Source organism: Erythrolamprus reginae, chromosome 9 (genome assembly GCF_031021105.1).
Source record: "Erythrolamprus reginae isolate rEryReg1 chromosome 9, rEryReg1.hap1, whole genome shotgun sequence".
In the NCBI taxonomy this organism is placed as follows: Eukaryota; Metazoa; Chordata; class Lepidosauria; order Squamata; family Dipsadidae; genus Erythrolamprus; species Erythrolamprus reginae.
The window spans coordinates 46,331,188-46,356,946 of record NC_091958.1 but is presented as its reverse complement, the minus strand read 5'-3'; the positions used below and the strand labels follow the sequence as shown (position 1 = coordinate 46,356,946).

At 43.5% G+C, this 25,759-nt stretch overlaps 1 protein-coding gene across 6 annotated transcripts in view; it reads right to left on the bottom strand.

The window, feature by feature from the left end:
• MAPK8IP3 (mitogen-activated protein kinase 8 interacting protein 3) overlaps positions 1 to 25,759 on the bottom strand; it is a 101,326-nt gene that overhangs the window by 30,190 nt on the left and 45,377 nt on the right. For 4 of the 6 annotated variants that reach the window (XR_011559848.1, XM_070761103.1, XM_070761107.1 and 1 more), the window contains 10 exons: positions 22,672 to 22,729; positions 20,874 to 21,026; positions 17,090 to 17,171; positions 12,106 to 12,257; positions 9,738 to 9,794; positions 8,146 to 8,316; positions 6,637 to 6,763; positions 5,483 to 5,578; positions 3,784 to 3,948; positions 440 to 605 (listed from right to left, as the gene is read on the bottom strand). Coding sequence is in view for 5 of the 6 variants with exons in the window: in XM_070761103.1 (XP_070617204.1) it covers positions 440 to 605; positions 3,784 to 3,948; positions 5,483 to 5,578; positions 6,637 to 6,763; positions 8,146 to 8,316; positions 9,738 to 9,794; positions 12,106 to 12,257; positions 17,090 to 17,171; positions 20,874 to 21,026; positions 22,672 to 22,729 (1,227 nt within the window). In the remaining variant the exon portion in view is untranslated. The remainder of the gene's footprint in view (positions 1 to 439; positions 606 to 3,783; positions 3,949 to 5,482; positions 5,579 to 6,636; positions 6,764 to 8,145; positions 8,317 to 9,737; positions 9,795 to 12,105; positions 12,258 to 17,089; positions 17,172 to 20,873; positions 21,027 to 22,671; positions 22,730 to 25,759) is intronic. The other 2 variants (XM_070761104.1, XM_070761106.1) reach the window with 1 other exon arrangement.

Sequence of the window (25,759 nt, the reverse complement as noted above, 5' to 3'; positions counted from 1 at the left end):
TTTTGCGCTACTGGGATTCCCCTGAGGCTTCCCTCCATGGGAAACCCCACCTCCGGACTTCCATGTTTTTGTGATGCTGCAGGGGAATCCCTGCAGTGCAAAAAATGGGTGATTCTCTGGCAACGGAAGTCCGGAGGTGGGGTTTCCCAGCGAGGGGAGCCTCAGTGAAATCACAGCATCGCAAAAACACAGAGGTCCGGAGGTGGGAGGGGAGCCTCAGGGGAATCCCAGCAGTGCAAAAACGGGTGATTCGGCTGGCAAAGGGGGTGAATTTTGGGCTTGCACACATTAATCGCTTTTCCATTGATTCCTATGGGAAACATTGTTTCATCTTACAAACTTTTCACTTTAAGAACCTCGTCCCGGAACCAATTAAGTTTGTAAGACAAGGTATCACTGTATTTCTTTTAAAAAAGACCCCAGGTCTATCTTCACTTGCCTGGAATGCTGGAGATACAAAGCACGTGGGCATTGCAAACGGTGAAATGATCCACCACCGTTCCTGGCTGGTTGGCATCGATGATAACAACTTTGCTAGTAGATAAGGTGCTGGTGAGGATCCAGACTCTACTGGATGTGGCATCCATCTCATGCAGTTCTTTGGTCTGTGGGAAAGCCAAAGGGTGATGGTTATATGGCCGGGTGGAGGGCAAAGAGTGGGAATTGCACCCTGCAATCAGAACAACCCTTCCAGGTTGAAATACTTGCTGGACGATCATATCAGATCATATCACTTCAGATTGTGCAGAATGCAGCTGCGAGAGCAATCATGGGCTTCCCAAGGTATGCCCATGTTACACCAACACTCCACAGTCTGCATTGGTTGCCCATCAATTTCCGGTCACAATTCAAAGTGTTGGTTATGACCTATAAAGCCCTTCATGGCATCAGACCAGAATATCTCCGGGACCGCCTTCTGATGCACGAATCCCAGCAACTGGTTAGGTCCCACAGAGTTGGCCTTCTCCGGGTCCCGTCGACTAAGAAATGTTGTTTGGCAGGACCCAGGAGAAGAGCCTTCTCTGTGGTGGCCCCTCTGGAACCAACTCCCCCAGATATCAGAGTTGCCCCCACCCTCCTTGCCATTCGCAAGCTCCTTAAAACCCACCTCTGTCGTCAGGCATGGGGGAATTGAAATTTCCCTTCCCCCTAGGCTTATAGAATTTATACATGGTATGCTTGTATGTATGAGTGGTTCTTTAAATTGGGGTTTTTAGACTGTTTTAATATTAGATTTGTTGACATTGTCTTTTTATATTGTTGTTAGCCGCCCCGAGTCTTTGGAGAGGGGCGGCATACAAATCTAATAAATACAAATACAAATATCGTGACATGATTTTGGACAGACATCTATCCAACGCCAACTTATAGCCCCCGTACTTCATCACCTAAGTTAGAATTAGGGAACTTTTGAAAATGAGAGATAAAAATGAAATCAGATTTTTTTTTCTCTTAGATTTTATATGTTGACTGCAAGCATGGTATGCACAAAAAAGTGAAGTTTCCTACTACGGATGAATGGTTGCAGAAGTTGGGGGAGTTGGCTGAAAGGGCAAAATGGACCACTTCGATTAAAGAAAAGAACCTAGGTACTTTTGTTTCCACATGGAAACTGCTTCTGAACTTCATGCTTGAAATTTGATTTGGGGTTTTACCGATTAGATTGATAGATCTTTATAGAAGTGGCTTGTTCATATTATTATGAGAAAGCAAACGGTTGTGATTTGACGTTAATTCCTTGTTTTACTGTAACAGAGATCAATGCTTCCTTTTTTTCTTTTTTCCTTATCTTTCCTCACTTCTTTCTTTCCCCCTCCTCCATTACTTTTCTATTTACTTTGTATTTTGTGTTTTATCATACTTTATAATTAAATTAAAAATGTTGACTGTAAAAACATAGAAACATAGAAGACTGACGGCAGAAAAAGACCTCATGATCCATCTAGTCTGCCCTTATACTATTTCCTGTATTTTATCTTAGGATGGATATATATTCATCCCAGGCATGTTTAAATTCAGTTACTGTGGATTTACTACCACGTCTGCTGGAAGTTTGTTCCAAGGATCTACTACTCTTTCAGTAAAATAATATTTTCTCATGTTGCTTTTGATCTTTCCCCCAACTAACTTCAGATTGTGTCCCCTTGTACTTGTGTTCACTTTCCTATTAAAAACACTTCCCTCCTGGACCTTATTTAACCCTTTAACATATTTAAATGTTTCGATCATGTCCCCCCTTTCCCTTCTGTCCTCCAGACTGTACAGATTGAGTTCATTAAGTCTTTCCTGATATGTTTTATGCTAGGGAACTGGTGTGAACTTCCAGATGTTGCTGAAATGAACTCCAGTTATCAGTTAACCTAAGTTCTCAGTGGGCTCCAGGATGTGAACAGAGCGAGATCTCAAGTTTGCTCTTACTGGATATGTTCCCTGAGCTGACTGTGGTTCTACTTTATGAATCAACCCTGGTTTTAGCTGAGCCTCACCCAGTCTAGAGTGGGATGGTTCCTGCAGTACAGGGAAGCAATATCAGTTTGCTAAAAATATTCCATCGAATATCAGTTTCAAGAATGCGCAGGTAGTTCTCAACCTACGACTGTAATGGAGTCTGGCAGGGAATAAGTCATCATGGTCATAAAACAGAATCACCCCCATTGCCAACCTTGATTTTATGACCTGTTCTGCAGAAGTTATTAAGTGAATGCTGCACTCCCAAAGGAAATGCTGTGGCCATTAAGCAAAGCAATTGTTTCCAGAAAATACATCATCAATAGTACTCAGGTGACTGGGAGACATTACAAAGGACTATAAGTGCGAGCTGGTTGCCAAGCATCTAAAATGCAAGCACACAGCCAGAGGAAAGCTAGGGGTGGCCATTGGAATTCTGGAACCAAATCATAAATATTCCCGTCGACTAAACAATGTCATTTGGCGGGTCCCAGGGGAAGAGCCTTCTATGTGGCGGTCCCGACCCTCTGGAACCAGCTCCCCCCTGAGATTAGAACTGCCCACACCCTCCTTGCCTTTCGCAAACTCCTTAAAACCCACCTCTGCCATCAGGCATGGGGAACTGAAATATCTTCCCCAGGCCTATACTGTTTATGTATGGTATGTTGTGTGCATGTCTTTTAAATTATGGGTTTTTAGCTTTCTAATTATTGAATTTGTATTATATATTGTTTTCTGTTGCTGTTGTGAGCCGCCCCGAGTCTGTGGAGAGGGGCGGCATACAAACTTAAAAATAATAATAATAATAATAATAATAATAATAATAATAATAATAATAATTGCACTTGGCAAGGTCCGTCTACTAGCTGAACAAGTAGCTTCTCACTCATCTGCGCACTGTCCCACTATTCTGCAGACTTGGAATTCCAGAGGGTCGGGGCCGCCACAGAGAAGGCTCTTCCCCTGGGACCCGCCAAACGACGTTGTTTAGTCGACAGGAATACTTATGATTTGGTTCCAGAATTCCAATGGCCACCCCTAGCTCTCCTCTGGCTATTAAAATCCTCATTATTTAAATAACAAAGTTCAACTTCCGCTACTTTTATTGAAATAAATGTTTATCAATGCTGAAGTTTCAATATTCATTATGCTTAGAAATTAAGTGAACTGTATTGATAGGACTTAAGATGCAATGTGCCTTCATCTTTCAGGAAGATTTTTTTTTTTTTACAAATGATCCAGCCCAGAAAAAAATTAAAATTGTTTTATACAAATTATCCAGCCCTGGAGGAAAAAACACCCCATGTATGCCTGCACATATGCTTTATGCCCAACCTTTTTCTTTTCTGGAGATGTGTGATTACTCTTTGTATTCTCTCCTTCTGTCTCTCGATCACACGTTAGTGGATCACATCCTGGATCAGGCTTTTGACCATTTGTAACATCCGGTTCCACTCCGGGCTTCCAGCCTGTCAAATTTACACCAGCTGCACACCATAACTGTAAATATAAAGGAGAAAACAAATGTAGGCTTCCTTTCTGCATTGGTTGGCCAATATGTCCATAGGTCGTTGTTCACAACAATGATAGGAATATTGTCACAATGAAATCATTCAAGAGGGGGTATGGTAGGGGGGACGTGATAGTAGTATTCCAGTATTTGAGAGGTTGTCCCAAAGAGGAGGAGGTCAACCTATTCTCCAAAGCATCTGAAGGCAGGGAAAGAAGCAATGGATGGAAACTAATCAAGGAGAGAAGCTAAAGAGAACTAAAGAGAAATTTCCTGACAGTGCGGAACAGCTTGCCTTCATAAGTTGTGGGTGCTCCATCCCTGAAGGATTTTAAGAAGAGACTGGAGAGCCACTTGTCTGGAATAGTATATAGGGTCTCCTTCTTGTTCTGTCGGGCTCTCTGGTAGAATCCTCCCAAAAATTCACAGGTACAAATTTCAGACACACACACGTTTGAAAATTCAAAACAATGTTCTTTATAATGAAAATTCACTTAAACCAAGCCCTCTTTTGGTATAGCCAAGAGCACTCGTCTCCAAACAAACTGGTAATTTGTACAAGTCCCTTATCAGTTCTGTGATACTTAGCTTGCAGCTGTGAGGCAATTCACAGTCCTTCTTCTTTCACAAAGTGAAACACACTTTGCTCTGGTTTAGTTTCAAAGCGGGGAAAAATCAGCACACAAAAAGTCAAAGTCAGTAAAGCAGTCACGAAACACAAGGATCAGATAATCTTCCACAATGGCCAAACCCACAGGCTGCTATTTACAGCAGCCTCACTAATTACCACAGCCCCACCCAACCACAGGTGGCCTCATTTTCTTTGATAATAATCTCTCAGTTGTTGTTGCCTATGCATCGCTCTCCGCATGCGTGGCTGTATCATTAAATCTTGTTCTGAATCCAAGGAGGAGCTAGATAATTGATCTCCTTCTGAGCTGTCTGCCACACTCTCCTCCTCCCTGTCACTCAAGTCTTCTTGGTCAGAGGAGCCTTCATCAGCAGATTCCACCGGGGGCAAAACAGGCCCGCAGCATGTGGATGTCTCCCCCACATCCACAGTCCTTGGGGCAGGAGCTGGGCCAGAGCTAACCACAACACTTCTTGAGTAAAGGCTTGGACTAGAAGACCTCCAAGACCCCTTCTAACTCTGTCATTCTATTATTCTGTGTCAACCTCTTTTGACTTGTCTTGCCTTCAAAGCAAGAAACCATGGATGGACGAGAGAAGCAACTTGGAACTAAGGAGAAGTGAGGACAGTGAGGACAATTAACCAGTGGAACCAGCTCGCCTTCAGATGTTGTAAATGGTCCAACACTGGAAGTTGGACTGTCCAAGAGATTGGACAGTCACTTGTCTGAAGTGGTCCGGGGTCTCCTGCTTGAGCAAGGTCCCATCTTATTTTATTCTGATTGATTGATAGATGTAAAGTCTTCTAAAAGTGTGATTCAGCCATCGGTTACCTGTAGAGTGGTAATCTTCCCACTGTAAGAAAGGGAAAAAATTGCCCACAATTGACATTACCTTCATGGTAGGGTCCTTCTCGACAAGTGGGCGACAGTAAACAGGCACAGGCACATTTTTCATTCGATTATCTTCTTGGCCACCGTTGGGACTCAGCTGTTGGGAGCGAAGAGACAGCACAGTTCATTCTTTTTTAATTGTATTTATTTATTTATTTAGTCAAGTACATATTGGTAATATATATAGATATACAGTTGTTTATATACATGGAATGGGTACTGATAAGAGGGAATATTAGGATAGGGACGGTAGGCACGCTGGTGTCCTTATGCATGCCTCTTACTGACCTCTTAGGAATTGGATGAGGTCAACAGTGGACAGTCTAATGGTAAAGTTTTGGGGGTTTGGTGACGAAACTACAGAGTCAGGTAGTGAATTCCAGGCATGAACTAATTGGTTGCTAAAGTCATATTTTCTACAGTCAAGTTTGAAGCAGTTTACTTTAAGTTTGTTATCTGTTGTGTGCTCATGTACTGTTGTGGTTGAAGCTGAAGTAGTCATTGAAAAGAAGGACGTTGTAGCAGATGATTTTATGAGCTATGCTTAGGTCGTGACGAAGGCGATGTAGTTCTAAGCTTTCTAAGCCTAGGATTTCAAGCCTAGTTGCATAAGGCAGTGTTTCCCAACCTTGGCAACTTGAAGATATTTGGACTTCAACTCCCAGAATTCCCCAGCCATTGAAAGCTGGCTGGGGAATTCTGGGGGTTGAAGTCCAGATATCAAGTTGCCAAGGTTGGGAAACACTGGCATAAGGTATTCTGTTGCGAGTGGAGAAGCGAAGGGCTCTTCTTGTAAAGTATGTCTGATATGCGGTGTGGGTTCCAGACATATGAGCTGTATTCAAGGATTGCCCTGGTGAAAGTTTTGTATGCTTTGGTTAGTAGTGTGATATTACCAGAGAAGAAGCTACATAGGATAAGGTTAACAACTCTTGAAGCCTTTTTGGCGATGTAGTTGCAGTGGGCTTTAGCACTTAGGTCATTTGATATGATATTACTCTCAAGTGCTATTGCTGTTCAAATCATTTATAATGCATTGAAGGTAAAGACCTGGAAACTCAACCAAAAGGAATCAGTGTAGAAAGGGAACAAAAACACACTTCCTGCCAGCAGGACTTTGTTACATCTTCCTGTCTCTTAGCCAAGATACATTACCTGTTTGTATTTGGCTGGCAGGCTCCACCCACAGGCCTGTAAGCGGCCATCATCATTCCTGACGTGTTCACGGACTTGGCGGTATTGCTCTCGCTTCTGCTCACGACGTGCCGATGACGTGCAGTCACTGAGGAGAGAAGGATCAGGAGGAAGACAAGGGCAGACCAAGAGGACAAGGAAAGGTCCCATCGCGGTAGGAAGAGAAGGAAAAATCCAGTACAGGAAGTCCTCAATTTATGCCAATAATGGACTCTGATGGTGCTAAATGGTGTTAGCCGCCCCGAGTCTACAGAGAGGGGCGGCAAACAAATCCAATAAATTATTATTATTATTATTATTATTATTATTATTATTATTATTATTTATTATTAAAGCCAGCCATCATTTGACCAACCTGATTTTATCTTTTATTGCAGTGGCCTTTAAGCAAATCCCCATGGTTCATTAAGTGAACTCATGGTTTTTAAATGAACACCACAGTAGTTAAATGAAGCTATTGTTCACAACAGGGCATTGTTTTGCTTTAAATCGGAAGTAAACACTGGCATTCAGCAAAAGCATTGTAAATCATGCTCACGTGACAAAAGGGACCCAGCAAACAGCTGTAAATGTGCTCACAGGATCACTCATAATGTGAGTGATGTGAGGGGTGTGTGCAGCCATTGGAACTTCGGAACAGCTCACAAATACTTTTAGAGGGGTTCATTATAATTTTGCAACTGGACTGCAATTACATTTGTGGGGGTTCATTATAACATTATAACCAGGGTATCTACAAGACCGCCTTCTGCCGCACGAATCCCAGCGATCGGTTAGGTCCCACAGAGTGGGCCTTCTCTGGGTCCCATCAATAAAACAATGTCATTTGGCAGGGCCCAGAGTAAGAGCCTTCTCTGTGGCGGCCCTGACCCTCTGGAACCAACTCCCCCCGGAGATTAGAATTGCCCCCATCCTCCTCGCCTTTCGTAAACTCCTAAAAACCCATCTCTGCCATCAGGCATGGGGGAACTGAGATATTCTTTCCCCCCTAAGCCTTTACAATTTATGCATGGTATGCTTGTTTGTATGTATGTTTGGTTTTTAGAAATAAGGGTTTTTTTAGATATTTTTAGGATTGGATTTACATGCTGTTTTTGTTGCTGTTGTTAGCCGCCCCGAGTCTGCGGAAAGGGGTGACATACAAATCCAATAAATAGATAGATAGATAGATAGATAGATAGATAGATAGATAGATAGATAGATAGATAGATAGATAGATAGATAGATACATAGATAGATAGATAGATAGATAAACAAACAAACAAACAAACAAACCAACAAACAAACATCAAAGAGTCACTAAACAACCATCGTAAGTTGAGGACTATTATATTATTTATTTGCTTGTTTGTTTGTTTGTTTGTTTGTTTGCTTGCTTGCTACCGTAGTTTAACTCAGCTCTTCTACAAAAGCACAAACTGCTCAGCAGCCCTTCTAGTTTCTGATAAAGAAAATCAGAGCCAAACTTACTCATCTGGGAAAAACTCAAGTGTTCGGTTCCCGGCAGAGATTTGGCACAGGGTGTGACTGCGACGCTGGCTTAACCCAGCTGCTGTTGGAGATTTGTAGTGGATATTCACTGATGGGTAGCTCCGTTTTGCTGGTGGAGGGCTTGAGGAGGAACTGAACAATCGGCTGAAGCTGGGGAAGGAGACAGAATATAGACAGAATAAAGGCAAGGTGTTATGGATTCCAAATCTGATGTATTCCCCACACAAAACAGGCCTTGGGCAGTGTAGGTCTTCTCTGAGGCTCCTCAAGGAAGCTTCCTTACTTGTTTGCTTCGGCATTTGCAGACACTGTCTTAAATTGGCACATGCATTTTAAATGCAAGCTAGGAATTAACTAGTCATGAAAACTGACCTGTGCAAATCTTTGGTTTATTAACTACGACGCCTTAAACATGATCTAAGTATTGCCCACAATATCATATGCTGCAACATCCTGCCTGTCAACAACTACTTCAGCTTCAACCGCAATAACACAAGAGCACGCAACAGGTTCAAACTTAATATCAACCGCTCCAAACTTGACTGTAAAAAATATGACTTTAGCAATCGAGTTGTTGAAGCGTGGAACTCATTACTAGACTCCATGGTGTCAACCCCCAACATTTTCCCCTTAGACTTTCCACGGTTGACTTCTCCAGATTCCTTAGAGGTCAGTAAGGGGCGAGCATAAGTGCACTAGTGTGCCTTCCGTCCCCTGTCCAATTGTCTCTCCTATATTTTATATATCTTTTCTCCCATCCGTATATCCTTCCTCTACTCTTCATTGATATATTCTATTCTCATATCTCTTCTTCTATCCCTTCCCTGATATTTGCTACTACACGTTTTTATTCTCCTTAACTTTTGATTTGTATTGGACAAAATAAATAAATAAAATAAATAAATAAATAACTGTGTATACTCAGGAATAGAATAGAATAGAATAGAATTTTTATTGGCCAAGGGTGATTGGACACACAAGGAATTTGTCTTGGTGCATGTGCTCTCAGCGTACATAAAATAAAATATACATTTGTCAAGAATCATATGGTACAACACTTAATGATTGTCATAGGGGTCAAATAAGCAATGAAGAAGCAATATTAATAAAAATCTTAGGATATAAGCAACAAGTTACAGTCATACAGTCAACATGGGAGGAAATGGGTGAAAGGAATGATGAGAAAAACTAGTAGAATAGAAGTGCAGATTTAGTAGAAAGTCTGACAGTGTTGAGGGAATTATTTGTTTAGTAGAGTGATGGCGTTCGGGGGGGAAAAGAAGATAAGCAGAAAATCTAATCCATGTTATCGATAAGATGATTGGCACTTGACATCATTTCTCACCAGTCTTTATTAGATTCCTACTTAAAAGTTTTTGAATCCTCTTTAAGTGGGTTAAGCCTGAGGCTTCTCCCCAGTGCTATTCACGGAGCCATTTGCAAAAAATAAGGCTGCCTTTAGAGATCATAAATGCCTTAAACTTTTGCTACTGTACTACCGTATACTGCAAGAATATCTTATATACCCAAATCTCTTTGTTGATATCTCGTAAGTAAGCTCTGCTACTTACAATTGCCAAATGGTGGATTTTTTCTTCTCCTGAACAGAAGGATGTTCTCGGGAGGCTCTGCAGACGAAGAGAAACAGAAAATTCAGAAATGGCACATGACAAAAAGATGTTTTGCCTACCCCTCCATCACTGGATAGAATTCCAAATTCAGCTGGTTTTCTGGTGGTCACTGGTATTATTCCTTTAAGTGCTTTGCCTAAAAGAAGGAGGTGGCTTCACGAGATGTGGGGGTGTAAAACATCTTCTCTCTGAGTAGAACAGTGTTTCTCCACCTTAGCAACTTGCAAAGCTTTCAAGTTGCCATAAGCAGGAGGGGAGGGGAGAACTGACAGAGCTGCTTGGTTGCCCTAACTGAAACTGCATCCCACAAATGCTTTTCTACAGATTGTGTCCTAGGTTACCAGAATCAGCAGGAAGGGTGTGGCTTTCACAGTGCACCAACGTGGTTCATTGAAGAATATTATTTATGACATGCGCGCCGGGGGGGGGGGGACAGAGTCACCATAAATTACATAAGGTTAATTCAATTCAATTCAATTTATTAGATTTGTATGCCGCCCCTCTCCGAAGACTCGGGGCAGCTCACAACAATAATAAAAACAATATTCCAGTGAAAACAAATCTAATATTGAAAAGCACATAAAACCCTATCATATAAAAGCAAACAACATATACATTCCCAAACATAAATATAAAAAAGCCTGGGGGAAAGGTGTCTCAACTCCCCCATGCCTGGTGGTATAGATGGGTCTTGAGTAATTTACGAAAGACAAAGAGTGTGGGGGCAGTTCTAATCTCTGGGGGGAATTGATTCCAGAGGGCCGGGGCTGCCACAGAGAAGGCTCTTCCCCTGGGGCCCGCCAAACGAGATTGTTTGGTCGACGGGACCCGGAGAAGGCCAAATCTGTGGGACCTTATTGGTCGCTGGGATTCATGCGGTAGCAGGCGGTTCCAGTTAATTCTGACTCCATCGAGTATTGCCGGAATGTTGCTCCTAATAAATGATTGTATTTCTTCTGAAACTTGGCTCATGGTTCATGAATTAATTAGGGCATCTTTTGGAAACTTCACAGGCAACTTTAGGATGAGTGGACTCAACTCCCAGAATTTTGGGAGTTGAAGTCCACCCCTCTTAAAGTTGCCAGATAGGAAAAACACTGAAGTAGAGGATCAAGAGGAGAAAATTGGGACAAGAGGCAGTTTGGCATCATCCTCTGCTAAATTATATCATCTGTATGTTTTATTTCACCTTACTGATGAAAGTTTTCTTATGGCTACCCACTGACTAGTCATAATCCCCAATTTAGGACACCTTGACCAACTAAGAAATCTATATCCCCAGGTAAATGCTGTTAATGGTTGTATGGAGCTCCCAGGTCTACTGGTAAGGTATTTCAAATGCCAGAACTAAAAGGAGCCAGTGAACAAAGGAGACCTGACATTTCAGTAATTTAGAATCATTGAGTCATTCATTGTAGTTGCTTAGTTTAATTCTTTATCAAATGTTACGGGGAAATCACCAGAACTAAATTCTTACTCTGTTTTCTTTTTAAATAATGGCCACTGATCCCTTGCAAAATGTCTTCCTGGTGGGCCCTGTCCAAGGTTCTGAAATAGGATCGATAGCCCTACAACAGGGGTGTCAAACTTGATTTCATTGATTTTCATTGAGGAAGGAAGGGAGGGAGGGAGGGAGGAAGGAAGGGAGAGAGGAAGGGAGGGAGGGAGGGAGAGAGGAAGGGAGAAAGGAAGGAAGGAAGGGAGAGAGGAAGGAAGGGAGGGAGGGAGAGAGGAAGGAAGGGAGAGAGGAAGGAAGGGAGAGAGGAAGGAAGGGAGAGAGGGAGGAAGGGAGGGAGGGAGGAAGGGAGAGAGGAAGGAAGGGAGGAAGGGAGGGAGGGAGGGAGAGAGGAAGGGAGAGAGGAAGGAAGGGAGAGAGGAAGGAAGGGAGAGAGGAAGGAAGGGAGGGAGGGAGGAAGGGAGAGAGGAAGGAAGGAAGGGAGGGAGGGAGGGAGGGAGAGAGGAAGGAAGGGAGAGAGGAAGGAAGGGAGAAAGGAAGGAAGGAAGGGAGGAAGGAAGGAAGGGAGAGAGGAAGGAAGGAAGGAAAAAACGAAGAGCAATAGCAATAGTACTTATATACTGTTTCATAGTGCTGTACAGGCCTCTCTATACAGAGTCAGCATATTGCCCCCAACAATCCTGGATCCTCATTTTGCCAACCTCAGAAGAATGGAAGGCTGAGTCAACTTTAAGCCAATCAGGATCGAACTCCTGGCAGTGGGCAGAATTAGCCAGCAACACTGCCATTAACAGTAAAAAAAACCACACCAAACAAACACCAGTTCACCTCTAATGCTGCAACCATCCTCACCTGATCATCTCCGTCCACCTGACAGCCTCCTGCAGTTCCATCAACCTTTCTTTGTACTGGTTGCGCTCCATCAGAACGCGAGCCATCTCCACGCGGGTGAAGCGACGTCTCTGAGCAATAGGGATGTTGTCCTGCAGGGGGGAGGAGGAGGACTTCAACCCACGGGAAATGAAAGGGGAAGGAGATTAGTACAACACCAAAAGAAGGAAGTTAAAAACATTAGTTCCCTTTGGGTTTTCTATTAATCCCTCCCTCCCAGTAATGACCTTTAAAGCCCTTCATGGTACTGGACCAGAATACCTCCGAGACCGCCTTCTGCCGCACGAATCCCAGCGACCGATTAGGTCCCACAGAGTGGGCCTTCTCCGGGTCCCGTCAACTAAACAATGTCGGTTGGCGGGCCCCAGGGGAAGAGCCTTCTCTGTGGCGGCCCCGACTCTCTGGAACCAACTCCCCCCAGAGATTAGAACTGCCCCTACTCTCCCTACCTTCCGTAAACTCCTTAAAACCCACCTTTGCCGTCAGGCATGGGGGAACTGAAACACCTCCCCCGGGCATGTACAATTTATGCATGGTATGTTTGTGTGTGTGTTTGCTAGTACTGTAAATGGGGTTCTTTTAAATCTTTTTAAATATTTTAAATTTATTTGGATTTGTTATGAATTGTTGTATCTTGTTGTGAGCCGCCCCGAGTCTGCGGAGAGGGGTGGCATACAAATCTAAATAAATAAATAAATAATAAATAAATAAATGAATAAACAAACAAACAAACAAACAAATAAATACTTAGGTTCTGAAAATTAGCTCAAACCCATTTAGTGAAGACTAGCATTTATCTGAAGAAGCAACAAAAGTTTAACTACAAGGCAGAAATGTTTAACTATGGACAGAAATGTTTTATTTTAGAGACAAAAAGAGACTTTGGCAGATTCTGTTTCCTCCTCTAGACCAAACCAATCAGGTTGTTTAAAAGTGGTCCAGCCGTTTTCTGGAAGAAAATTTCCTCAACGTAATTCCTGCTAGCCCAACCAAGAATGGCCAGTTCAGCAAAATCTTAAGAAGAAACAGAATGTTCTCGAAATCCATGGAACGGAACATTTTGTGCCAACCTACTTAACAGATTTTTCTGCAAGCTAATATTAACACCCAGGCTTAGTTTCCTGTCTTCAGATATTGGTAAGAGTTAGTAGGTTCAAATTAAATTAAATTAAATTTACCCACTGAACAGCTTTATCACAGAGGAAGGGTGCTTTGGGGAAAATGGGATGAAATGCTGAAGGGAAACTGTTTTAAAGTACTAGACCAGGGGTCAGCAACCTGCAACTCTGGAGCCACATGTGACTCCTTCATTCCTCTGTTATGACTCCCTGTTGCCAGTCAGCTCCACAATTGATAAGGCTTTCAGTTAGGATAGGTAGAGGAAAAAGGATGCTGTGCTAGGAGGAGACTCTATAGTGGGGGAAACCGGACTTCCAGTTGGCTACAGAATTTAACAGGGGGGCTTCCAGTTAGGGCCTTTGTGGCTCTTTGAGTGTTTAAGGTTGCTGACCCCTGCACTAGACAGAAGGATCTTAGAGAACATTGGACATTAGAGAAACATCTTTCAGCTGTAACGCTCTCTACATGGGGCTACCTTTGAAAAGTGTTCGGAAACTTCAGATCGTGCAGAATGCAGTGCAAGAGCAGTCATGGGCTTCCCAAGGTATGCCCATGTTACACCAACACTCCGCAGTCTGCATTGGTTGCCAATCAATTTCCGGTCACAATTCAAAGTGTTGGTTATGACCTATAAAGCCCTTCATGGCATCGGACCAGAATATCTCCGAGACCTCCTTCTGCTGCACGAATCCCAGTGACCGATTAGGTCCCACAGAGTGGGCCTTCTCCGGGTCCCGTCAACTAAACAATGTCGTTTGGCGGGCCCCAGGGGAAGAGCCTTCTCTGTGGTGGCCCCGACTATCTGGAACCAGCTCCCCCCAGAGATTAGAACTGCCCCCACCCTCCTTGCCTTTCGTAAACTCCTCAAAACCCACCTTTGCCGTCAGGCATGGGGGAACTGAGATATCTCCCCTGGGCCTATACAATTTATGTATGGTATGTTTGTATGTATGTCTGCTTAATAATGGGTTTTTAAAAATATTTTAAATTGTAAATTATTAGATCTGTTATGAACTGTTTTATTGTGTTGTGAGCCGCCCGAGTCTACAGAGAGGGGCGGCATACAAATCTAGTGAATAAAATAAAATAAATAAATCTTAAATGTGATAGAAATAAGGCTCTTAATTGCTATACAACTATTGCTTAGATATAGCTCGAATCTCCTGCTGTATCATATGCTCATTCTTATCCATTTTTAAAATATCTAAACATAACTTTGCAGATACAGTATTTTGGTCCCAGAATCAGTTGCACGATTGTTGTTTGCCATTTAGCACTTATTATGTCTGCTTATTCCATAACACGCGGAACATTGAGAGAATTTTGCATCAGAGAAAGAAAAGCACATATATGTGGGTCAAAGTAGCTATGTTAAATAGAAGACCGAAGAAACATGCTGTTAATACATTAAATTAAAACCAGCCTTCTTAGAGCATTGTGTGAATGGGATGATTACATTCTTTTACCTTGGATTTCAAAGCCCGAACAAGATGATGGGTGTCCACAGACTCAAATTCAACCCTGATAAGATGGAGTGGCTGTGAGTTTTGCCTCCCAAGGACAATTCCATCTGTCTGTCCATCACCCTGGGGGGGGGATTATAAACCCCCTCAGAGAGGGTCTGCAACTTGGGCGTCCTCCTCAATCCACAGCTTACATTAGAGCACCATCTTTCAGCTGTGGCGAGGGCGGCGTTTGCCCAGGTTCGCCTGGTGCACCAGTGGTGGCCCGATCTGGACCGGGAGTCACTGCTCACAGTCACTCATGCCCACATCACCTCGAGGTTCGACTACTGTAATGCTCTCTACATGGGGCTACCTTTGAAGAGTGTTCAGAAACTTCAGATCGTGCAAAATGCAGCTGCAAGAGCAATCATGGGCTTCCCCAGGTATGCCCATGTCACACCAACACTCCGCAGTCTGCATTGGTTGCCGATCAGTTTCCGGTCACAATTCAAAGTGTTGGTTACGACCTAGAAAGCCCTTCATGGCATCGGACCAGAATATTTCCAGGACCGCCTTCTGCCGCACGAATCCCAGCAACCAGTTAGGTCCCACAGAGTCGGCCTTCTCCGGGTCCCATCGACTAAACAATGTCATTTGGTGGGACCCAGGGGAAGAGCCTTCTCTGTGGCGGCCCCGACCCTCTGGAACCAGCTCCCCCCGGAGATTAGGATTGCCTCCACCCTCCTTGCCTTTCGCAAACTTCTTAAAACTCACCTCTGCCCTCAGGCATGGGGCTTATATAGTTTTATGTATGGTATGCTTGCATTGAATGGTTTTAAATTAATGGGGTTTTAGATACTTTTTAAATATTAGATTTGTTTATTATATACTGTTTTATTATTGTTGTGAACCACTCTGAGTCTATGGAGAGGGGCGGCATACAAATCTAATAAATAATAGTAATAATAATAATGATGATGAATGCAGTCTACAACTATTTCTACATGTGGGGTTTTTTTTAAAGCCACTGACTCTTCTGCATGAGACAGTATGAGACCAGAAAAAGAAAGGAGGAGGAGATATTAACTCTTAAAGCACCCTCCTGTAACTACTATATGGTTTTTCTAGAATGAGTCTTCCTGATGTTTTCAATAAACCTATAGTGAATGTCATTTAGGAAGGACCAGGGGAGACATGATAGCAGTGTTCCAATATCTCAGGGTTTGCCCCAAAGAAAAAGGAATCAAATTATTCTCCAAAGCACCTGAGGATAGAACAAAAAGCAATGGGTGGAAACTAATCAAGGAGAGAAGCAACTTAGAACTAAGGAGAAATTTCCTGAAAGTGAGTACAATTAATTAGTGGAACAGCTTGCCACCAGAAGTTGTGATTGCTCCAACACTGGATGTTTTTAAGAAGATGTTGGATAGCTATTTGTCTGAAGTGGTGAAGGGATTCTTGCCTAAACGCGTTTGGACTAGAAGACCTCCAAGGTCCCTTCCAACATTATTACTGTAATGCTCTCTACATGGGGCTACCTTTGAAAAGTGTTCGGAAACTTCAGATCGCGCAGAATGCAGCTGCGAGAGCAGTCATGGGCTTTCCCAAATATGCCCATGTTACACCAACACTCCGCAGTCTGCATTGGTTGCCGATCAGTTTCCGGTCACAATTCAAAATGTTGGTTATGACCTATAAAGCCCTTCATGGCACCGAACCAGAATATCTCCGGGACCGCCTTCTGCTGCACGAATCCCAGTGACCGGTTAGGTCCCACAGAGTTGGCCTTCTCCGGGTCCCGTCAACTAAACAATGTTGTTTGGCGGGCCCCAGGGGAAGAGCCTTCTCTGTGGCGGCCCCGACCCTTTGGAACCAACTCCCCCCAGATATCAGAGTTGCCCCCACCCTCCTAGCCTTTCGTAAGCTCCTTAAAACCCACCTCTGTCGCCAGGCATGGGGGAATTGACATTTTCCCTTCCCCCTAGGCTTATAGAATTTATACATGGTATGCTAGTATGTATGATTGGTTTCTAAACTGGGGTTTTTTAAATTCACTTAAATATTAGATTTGTTTACATTGTATTATTATTGCTGTGAGCCGCCCCGAGTCTGCGGAGAGGGGCGGCATACAAATCTGATTAATAAATAAATAAATAAAATAAATTATATTTCTATTCTATTCTATAATTGGTTGTTAAGTTACCCATTCCCATAATCATGAGAATGCACTCCACCACAGACAGTGATCAAGGACATGGCAATACTCTGATGAAAATGCAGTGATGTCATAATTTCAGGATCATTATTCAAGGAAATGGAAAACGAAGACCCCCCCTCCCCAAACCCCCTCTTTCCCTAGGCATTTTAATAATGTAATATACCAATTCTGTACAGAGATAGCCGCTTACATCCTCCACCTCTTCTTTGGGTTCTCGGCGAGCAACTATCACCTCTGATTTCACCCTGGAGAGAAAAAAGAATGAAATTTATGAAACATGTCCAGAAGTTACACAAAGGCAGAACAGGAGGAGAAAAAACCCCTTAGAAACATAGAAACATAGAAGACTGACGGCAGAAAAAGACCCCATGGTCCATCTAGTCTGCCCTTTTACTATTTCCTGTATTTTATCTTACAATGGATATATGTTTATCCCAGGCATGTTTAAATTCGGTTACTGTGGATTTATCTACCACGTCTGCTGGAAGTTTGTTCCAAGGATCTACTACTCTTTCAGTAAAATAATACTTTCTCATGTTGCCTTTGATCTTTCCCCCAACTAACTTCAGATTGTGTCCCCTTGTTCTTGTGTTCACTTTCCTGTTAAAAACACTTCCCTCCTGAACCCTATTTAACCCTTTAACATATTTAAATGTTTCGATCATGTCCCCCCTTTTCCTTCTGTCTTCCAGACTATACAGATTGAGTTCATTAAGTCTTTCCTGATACGTTTTATACTTCAGACCTTCCACCATTCTTGTAGCCCGTCTTTGGACCCGTTCAATTTTGTCAATATCTTTTTGTAGGTGAAGGTCTCCAGAACTGAACACAGTACTCCAAATGTGGTCTCACCAGCGCTCTATACAAGGGGATCACAATCTCCCTCTTCCTGCTTGTTATACCTCTAGCTATGCAGCCAAGCATCCTACTTGCCTTTCCTACTGCCCGACCACACTGCTCACCCATTTTGAGACTGTCAGAAATCACTACCCCTAAATCCTTCTCTTCTGAAGTTTTTGCTAACACAGAACTGCCAATGCAATACTCAGATTTAGGATTCCTTTTCCCCAAGTGCATTATTTTACATTTGGAAACATTAAACTGCAGTTTCCATTGCTTTGACCATTTATCTAGTAACGCTAAATCATTTACCATATTACAGACCCCTCCAGGAATATCAACCCTATTGCACACTTTAGAGTGAATTTCCAATCATCAGATAGGTTGGATTATTTTCTGTCCCCCAAATCTAAGAAAAGTTAGTAGACCTCTTTGCATCATCTTGAGAATAGTCAGAAGACAGAAGGAATGTCTCCTAGGAAACTAGCTTTAATCCACGTAGAAACATAGAAGACTGACGGCAGAAAAAGACCTCATGGTCCATCTAGTCTGCCCTTATACTATTTTCTGTATTTTATCTTAGGATGGATATATGTTTATCCCAGGCATGTTTAAATTCAGTTACTGTGGATTTATCAACCACGTCTGCTGGAAGTTTGTTCCAAGGATCTACTACTCTTTCAGTAAAATAATATTTTCTCATGTTGCTTTTGATCTTTCCCCCAACTAACTTCAGATTGTGTCCCCTTGTTCTTGTGTTCACTTTCCTATTAAAAACACTTCCCTCCTGGACCTTATTTAACCCTTTAACATATTTAAATGTTTCGATCATGTCCCCCCTTTTCCTTCTGTCCTCCGGACTATACAGATTGAGTTCATTAAGTCTTTCCTGACACATTTTATGCTTAAGACCTTCCACCATTCTTGTAGCCCGTCTTTGGACCCGTTCAATTTTGTCAATATCTTTTTGTAGGTGAGGTCTCCAGAACTGAACACAGTATTCCAAATGTGGTCTCACCAGCACTCTATATAGCGGGATCATAATCTCCCTCTTCCTGCTTGTTATACCTCTAGCTATGCAGCCAAGGATCCTACTTGCTTTCCCTACCGCCTGACTGCACTGTTCACCCATTTTGAGACTGTCAGAAATCACTACCCCTAAATCCTTTTCTTCTGAAGTTTTTGCTAACACAGAACTGCCAATGCAATACTCAGATTGAGGATTCCTTTTCCCCAAGTGCATTATTTTACTAAACCATTTACCATATTACAGACACCTCCAGGAATATCAACCCTATTGCACACTTTAGAGTCATCGGCAAATAGGCAAACCTTCCCTACCAAACCTTTCCCTATGTCACTCACAAACATATTAAAAACAATAGGACATGCTTTAGAATAGAATAGGACAGTGATGGGGAACCTATGTCACAGGTGCCACAGGTGGCATGCGGAGCCATATCTACTGGCACACGAGCTCTAGTTCAGCTCCAACATGCATGTGTGTACTGGCCAGTTGATATTTGGCTCATACAGAGGCTCTGGGGGGGGGGGGTTGTGGCTTCCAGAGAGCCTGCATGGGGATGGGTGAGGACATTTTTATCCCCCACTGGTTCCAAGGAAGCCATTGGAGCCTGAAGAGGGTGAAACGTGAGCCTACTGGGCCCATCAGAAGTTTGGAAACAGGCCGTTTCCGGCCTCCAGAGGGCCTCCAGGGGGCAGGAGAAGCTGTTTTCACGCTCCCTATGCATTGACTTCTGGGTGTGGGCACTCGCACATGTGCAATAGCACACACCCACGCTTTTTCGGCACCTGATGGAAAAAAGGTTCGTCATCACTGGAATAGAATAACAGAGTTGGAAGGGACCTTGGAGGTCTTAAAATTCAAGAGATTAGATTAGATTAGATTTATTGGATTTATATGCCGCCCCTTTCCGTAGACTCGGAGCGGATCACAACAATGGTAAAAAACAATACATAGTAACAAATCTAATATTTAGCCATCTAAATTACAGTTTTAGGTTAAAAAATCCACAAGAAACCCCAATATATAAAAAACAAGCAAACAGTCGAATCATACGCAGAAACTACATGGGCAAGGGGGAGATGTTTCAATTCCCCCATGCCTGACGGCAGAGGTGGATTTTAAGGAATTTCCGAAAGGCAAGGAGGGTGGGGGCAATCCTAATCTCTGTGGGGAACTGGTTCCAGAGGGTCGGAGCCACCACAGAGAAGGCTCTTCCCCTGGGTCCCACCAGACAACATTGTTTAGTCGACGGGACCCGGAGAAGGCCCACTCTGTGGGACCTAACCGGTCGCTGGGATTCGTGCGGCAGAAGGCGGTCCCGGAGATGTTCTGGTCCGATGCCATGTAGGGCTTTATAGGTCATAACCAACACTTTGAATTGTGACCAGAAACTGATCAGCAACCAGTGCAGACTGCGGAGTGTTGGAGTAACATGGGCATACTTAGTGAAGCCCATGATTGCTCTCGCAGCTGCATTCTGCACGATCTGAAGTTTCCGAACACTTTTCAAAGGTAGCCCCATGTAGAGAGCATTACAGTAGTCGAGCCTCGAGGTGATGAGGGCATGAGTGACTGTGAGCAGTGAGTCCCGATCCAGATAGGGCCGCAACTGGTGCACCAGGCAAACGCCCCCCTCGCCACAGCTGAAAGGTGTTTCTCTAATGTGAGCTGTGGATCGAGGAGGACGCCCAAGTTGCGGACCCTCTCTGAGGGGGTCAATACCTCCCCCCCCCAGGGTAATGGAAGGACAGATGGAGTCGTCCTTGGGAGGCAAAACCCACAGCCACTTGGTCTTATCCGGGTTGAGTTTGAGATATTATAATGAGAGAGAGCGAGGGTCAGAGGGAAGTCCTGCCTTAGCATGTGGCCACCACAGGTGCCCTGATATGAGTGACGTTGAGCTGGACACACCCACCCTGGCCACACTCACCTGAGCCACACCTGCCCCGGCTCCCTAAGGTCAAACACTACCCTGATGCAGCCCCTTTAATGAAATCGAGTTTGACACCTATGAACTATTTTAACCCTAGAGAAGCAATACCACTTGAGAAATGAACCCCAAAAGCAGATGGCCACTCACTTTTTAAGCTCTTCCTCAAGCTCCTTGATACGGGCTTCCATTTTGGATTTCGCCTGCTTCGCTGCTTCCAGCTCTCCTTTCAACGCCTCCTGTTCTCCTGTTAGCTGGTCCACTTTTGCAATTAAGTCATTCTTCACAATATTCAAAGCATTTCTGGAGCACGGCAAGTCACCGAAAGAAACAGAAATATATTCAGCCTCAGAATACGGCTAGCATCATAGGAAAAAAATATTGATCGGTAACATAAAGAAACGATGGGATATCGCGCAGAATCATAGATAAAGCATGGTTATTTAAACCAAACCTTGAATTTTAATTAGTTGGATTCCGTTATCGATGCAATGAAAATAAACACACTATAGTCTTTCCTAATCAGGAGACTAAATTGTCAGCTATTTATTTACTTAGCGTATGGCAAATACATGAACTTATAGTAGTTCACATGCTCATACAGTAGTTCAAATGTTAATGTCAGCTATTCAAAGACAAGGTGGTCTATGTTGAAAAAATCAGACATTGGCCCAGTGTAAGCTCTTGACAGACATTTGGTGGATATTTTGTCAAGGAGCACCATAGTCACACTGACGGGTAGAGCAAGGCCCCACTTAAACAATGAGTCCTAGCAACACCATCCTGGGTGCAGATCCTGTTCAGAATTGACCAAAGCTGGCGAGGAAGGTCAAAACTTGGCACCTTTTGTATAGGGTCATCTATGTAACTGCCTGTATCTGGCCATTGAGCAGCTCATTTGGCTTTCCATTGTGTGTTGATATCAAAGTTGTTAGACAGCTGTTGAGCGAGAGCCAGAGAGGGCTTTCTGGATTTAAGCCTGCCCATTGATAGATGAGAAAGATCAACCATTGTCAGCTATAATCCTTCCCGACATGGCTATGGGTTTGGGAGTCCACCAATAGAAAAGGTCATGGTACGGGCAGAATATGTTCCCCATCTCTGCCTTTGCCAATTGATTGGGTAGTAGGTTGGGTGAAAAAAAGCTTCAAAACACCAAGATCTCAGCAGAATGAAGAAATCAAGCACAAGCTGTTGTGGTTAGCTCTGGCCCAGCTCCTGCCCCAAGGAAAGTGCAGATGGATCTGGGGGAAACATCCATATGCCGCAGGCCTGTTTTGCTCCCGATGGAATCTGCCGATGAAGCCTCCTCTGACCAAGGAAGCGTGAGTGACAAGGAAGAGGGGAATTTGGCAGACAGCCCAGGAGGAGATCAATCATCTGTACCATCCCTGGATTCTGAACAAGAATTAATGACACATCCACGCATGCGTAGAGTAATGCATAGGAGACAACAACTGAAGGATTATTACAAGAGCAAATGAGGCCACCTGTGGTTGGGTGGGGCTGCTGTAATTAGTGCCACAGATAAAAAGAACAGCGTGCTGGTTTAGCCTCGTGGCAGTTCATCTGATTCATTGTTTTGTCAAGATCGTGGTTTTTGTGCCGTTGAAGATTGTGTGTGGACTCTCTGGACTTTAGAATTGGACTCAATTTCCCAGTTATTGGGTGAGAAATTGGATTGCATTTAACCTGTGCCTTGTGTGTACCAGAAAATCCCTTTGACATTTAAAAAGGGAGCTGTTTCTGTTTTTCTGTTTATAAATACTTCTGGGTTTTCCTTTTATTGTGTGGTGTGTGTCTTCCTGGACTAATTACCCTGTAATTACGGGCGGTTGAAAGACGCCGACAGAACACAAGCTAAACCGAACAAAACCAACACATGCAGCACCTCATCAACCAGGAACTCATGCTAAAGTCACGGCAGCAGGATAGGGAGGGGTCTTACTTGGTTTCTAGCAGCTGCGTATTCTCCATCAAGAGATTGCCCACTTCTTTGCCCATTCCTGGGGAAGGTGGAAAAAAATAAAAGCCATATAAATTTTGACACATACATTTTGGCAAAAGAAAAGCTCTCCCCTTTCTCAAGAGAGATAACTTTCCTGTGCAAAAGCTTCTCGTTAGTTACAAAGAGTGGAAGGAATGGCCTCCGAAGATATGTTCCAATCATCCCAAAACTTCTTTTAGAAGTTACAGTGGAAGATTATTTGGGGGGCTTGCTATGCTGGACCACAGATTTTCTGCCTATTCTCTCAATAGCTGTCATTTTTGTAAAGAAGTCTAGCTAAGGACCTGTTCAAACTACACTGGCTTGCTTTCAATCTGGATTTAAAGAACCATGGTTCTGCACAGGCAGAACGGGGCAGAGGTCGACACACTAAATTCAGCAGTTCTAGGTTAATTTTTTTGTTTAGCCCAGAAGCAAACTGAGCTTCATTTACAGCCTAAAGTATTTAACAGAATTGGAGCAATTTTTTTTAAAGAATGAAGAAAATGACTATATAAGCTACTCTTTAAGGAAAGTTGATACAAACAAGGAATAATTATAATGAAAATTTTCTTTGGAGCTTAACAGCCATTGGTGACCATGGGGCCAAGCATTTTGGGCCCAGTCGTTCTTTGGACAGAAAACCACTAAGGAATCGAAGATTATGAGCTAGGCTGGAAAATCCAAAAAAAGCTTGCCAGATAAAAAAACAACAGTGGCATACTGTTGGCAAGAACAAGTTTGCAATTTGTCTTTGGAATTATCAAGAGCTTACGTCAAGGGAATCTTAATTTGCCTTCTTCATAGGTCAAAACACCTTGTCAACCTTGGCTGAATTAAAAAAAAATACTAAATAGGATTGGTCCTGGTTTGTCTCTGGGTTGGAAATACACGGAAGGAAATTCTGGGAGATAGGCTAGACTGAGAAAGCAAGACAAGTTCCTAATAGTACAATCTCGCATTTCTACACTTTCCCCAAGAAATGTACACGAAGGTGGCTATGAAGTCCACGAAACCCTACACTCAACCTGAAGGAGACCTCATATTTCTACTTCGATGTGTAACTGCTAAATTGGTCCTGCTATATGCCCAGCCGGCGGTTTAAAACCGCCAGCTGAAATTGCCTATGGGGCGGGGGCGATGATGAGCTAGCTCTTTTCAGAGCTAAAGACTTCCGGGTTCATTCGGAACCCGGAAGTTCAGCTTCTGGCAGCGCGCCAATGAGAGCGCGCTGCCGGCTTGCTCAGGAGGGTCCCAGATCGCCCTATTTAAAGGGCGATCCGGAAGGGACCTCCACATTGCCGCTTTGCAGCGAACACCCGCCCACCCTCCGCTATCAACAGTGTGTCCTAAGGAGGTCGCCTTTGGGGCCGAATAGGAATTTTTTGCGTCCTCCCCTTTAGAGGCGGCCGTTTTTTCACCTATTCCACACTGACGGTGCGGACTGGATTGGTTAGGGGGTGCAGCGCATTTAGTTATTTAAATAGGCCTGCCTTTGGTCACTGGGGTTTGGCAGGTTGGGGGCGGAAATGGGCAATTAGAAGCAACTGCGCATGCTCCTTTTGGGCACCCTTAAAGGGTGATGGACCACCTCTCTCCAGGAACTAGAGGTTCGAGCAACATCAGGGATTGGAGAGAGGATGCCCATGGGAATCACCGGATCCAATCTCCCTTGGGGATTGGAGGGTGAACTCCTCCCACACGACGAAGGGGCGTGGCTTGGATCCAGGTGAAGGTGGTACCTCCACCTGGTTCAGCAAGCAGTTCTTGCCCTATGTTGCCAAGGAATTTTATGGTAGGAATTTCCGCCCCGTTAGTTTGGCTCTGCAGGTCCTTAGTTTGTTTTGAATTAAATATTCAAAGTTACGTATTTAAATTTATTTAATGTTATTTAAATTTATGATAATTAATACATGACCCTTAATTAATCCACAATATATGTCTCAGCGTCTTTACTCCGCCTCTGGGGGGCAATACAAGGCCTTCAGGCTTTTATAACCCACCTTTCACCTGGCTCAGTTTTAAGCTGATACTTCGTTGACATAAAAGCATTCATTCAACCAGAGGACAACTGTCCAATTTATTAAGGCCACTGAAAGATCTGTGTTATACAGTAGTGAAAGAAAGAATTCCACAGGAGCATTCCAAACATGGCAGTCTTTAGTTTTTGAAAATCTTCAAGGGTTTTTCACAAATAACTACCTTTCTCTCACCTGATTGAATAAACTGAGATGATAACTCTGATTTAGATGGACCTCAAACCATGGGAGAGTCATTTGGCACCCTTGGAACCAGTTAAGCTTTATCTAAGATAAGTTATACAAGGAAAAGCTTCCTGTGTATGGTGCTATACTTGCAGCCAATTAAATTGCATTGAAGTTCATTCTTTATAGGGCAGGTTTCACTTCAATGCTCTGAGAATTCAACAGAGAAGAAACAGGTTTCTTCCATCACAAAATGGAAATGGTACTACTTTGAATCATTTAGTCCCAGTCCCAGATGTTTAAAAGGAGAGGTCTTCTAGAGCAGTGATTTTCAACCTTTTTTGAGCTGCGGCACATTTTTTACATTTACGAAACCCTGGGGCACATTGAGCGGGGGGAGGGGGGGGCTAAAAAAAGTTTGGACAAAAAAATTCTCTCTCTCTCTCTTCCTCCCTTTCGCTCTATTTCTCTCTCCCTCTTTCTCTCCCTTCCTTCCTCTTCCTTTCTCTCTCTCCATCCCTCTTTCTTTCTCTTCCTTCCTTCCTCTCTTTTTTGCTCTCTTTCTCTATCCCTCCCTACCTCCCTCTATGTCTTTCTCTCTCTCTCCTTCCCTCCCTCTCTTTCTCTCTCTCTCTTGCTTTCTTTTTCTTTCTCCCTCTGTCTCTCTCGCTTGCTCTTTCTCTCTCTTGCTTTCTTTATCTCTCTCTCTTGCTTGCTTTCTCTTTCTTTCTTTCTTTCTCTCTTGCTTGCTTTCTCTCTCTGAGCTTCGCGGCACACCTGACCATGTCTCACGGCACACTAGTGTGCCGCTGCACACTGGTTGAAAAACACTGTTCTAGAGATCC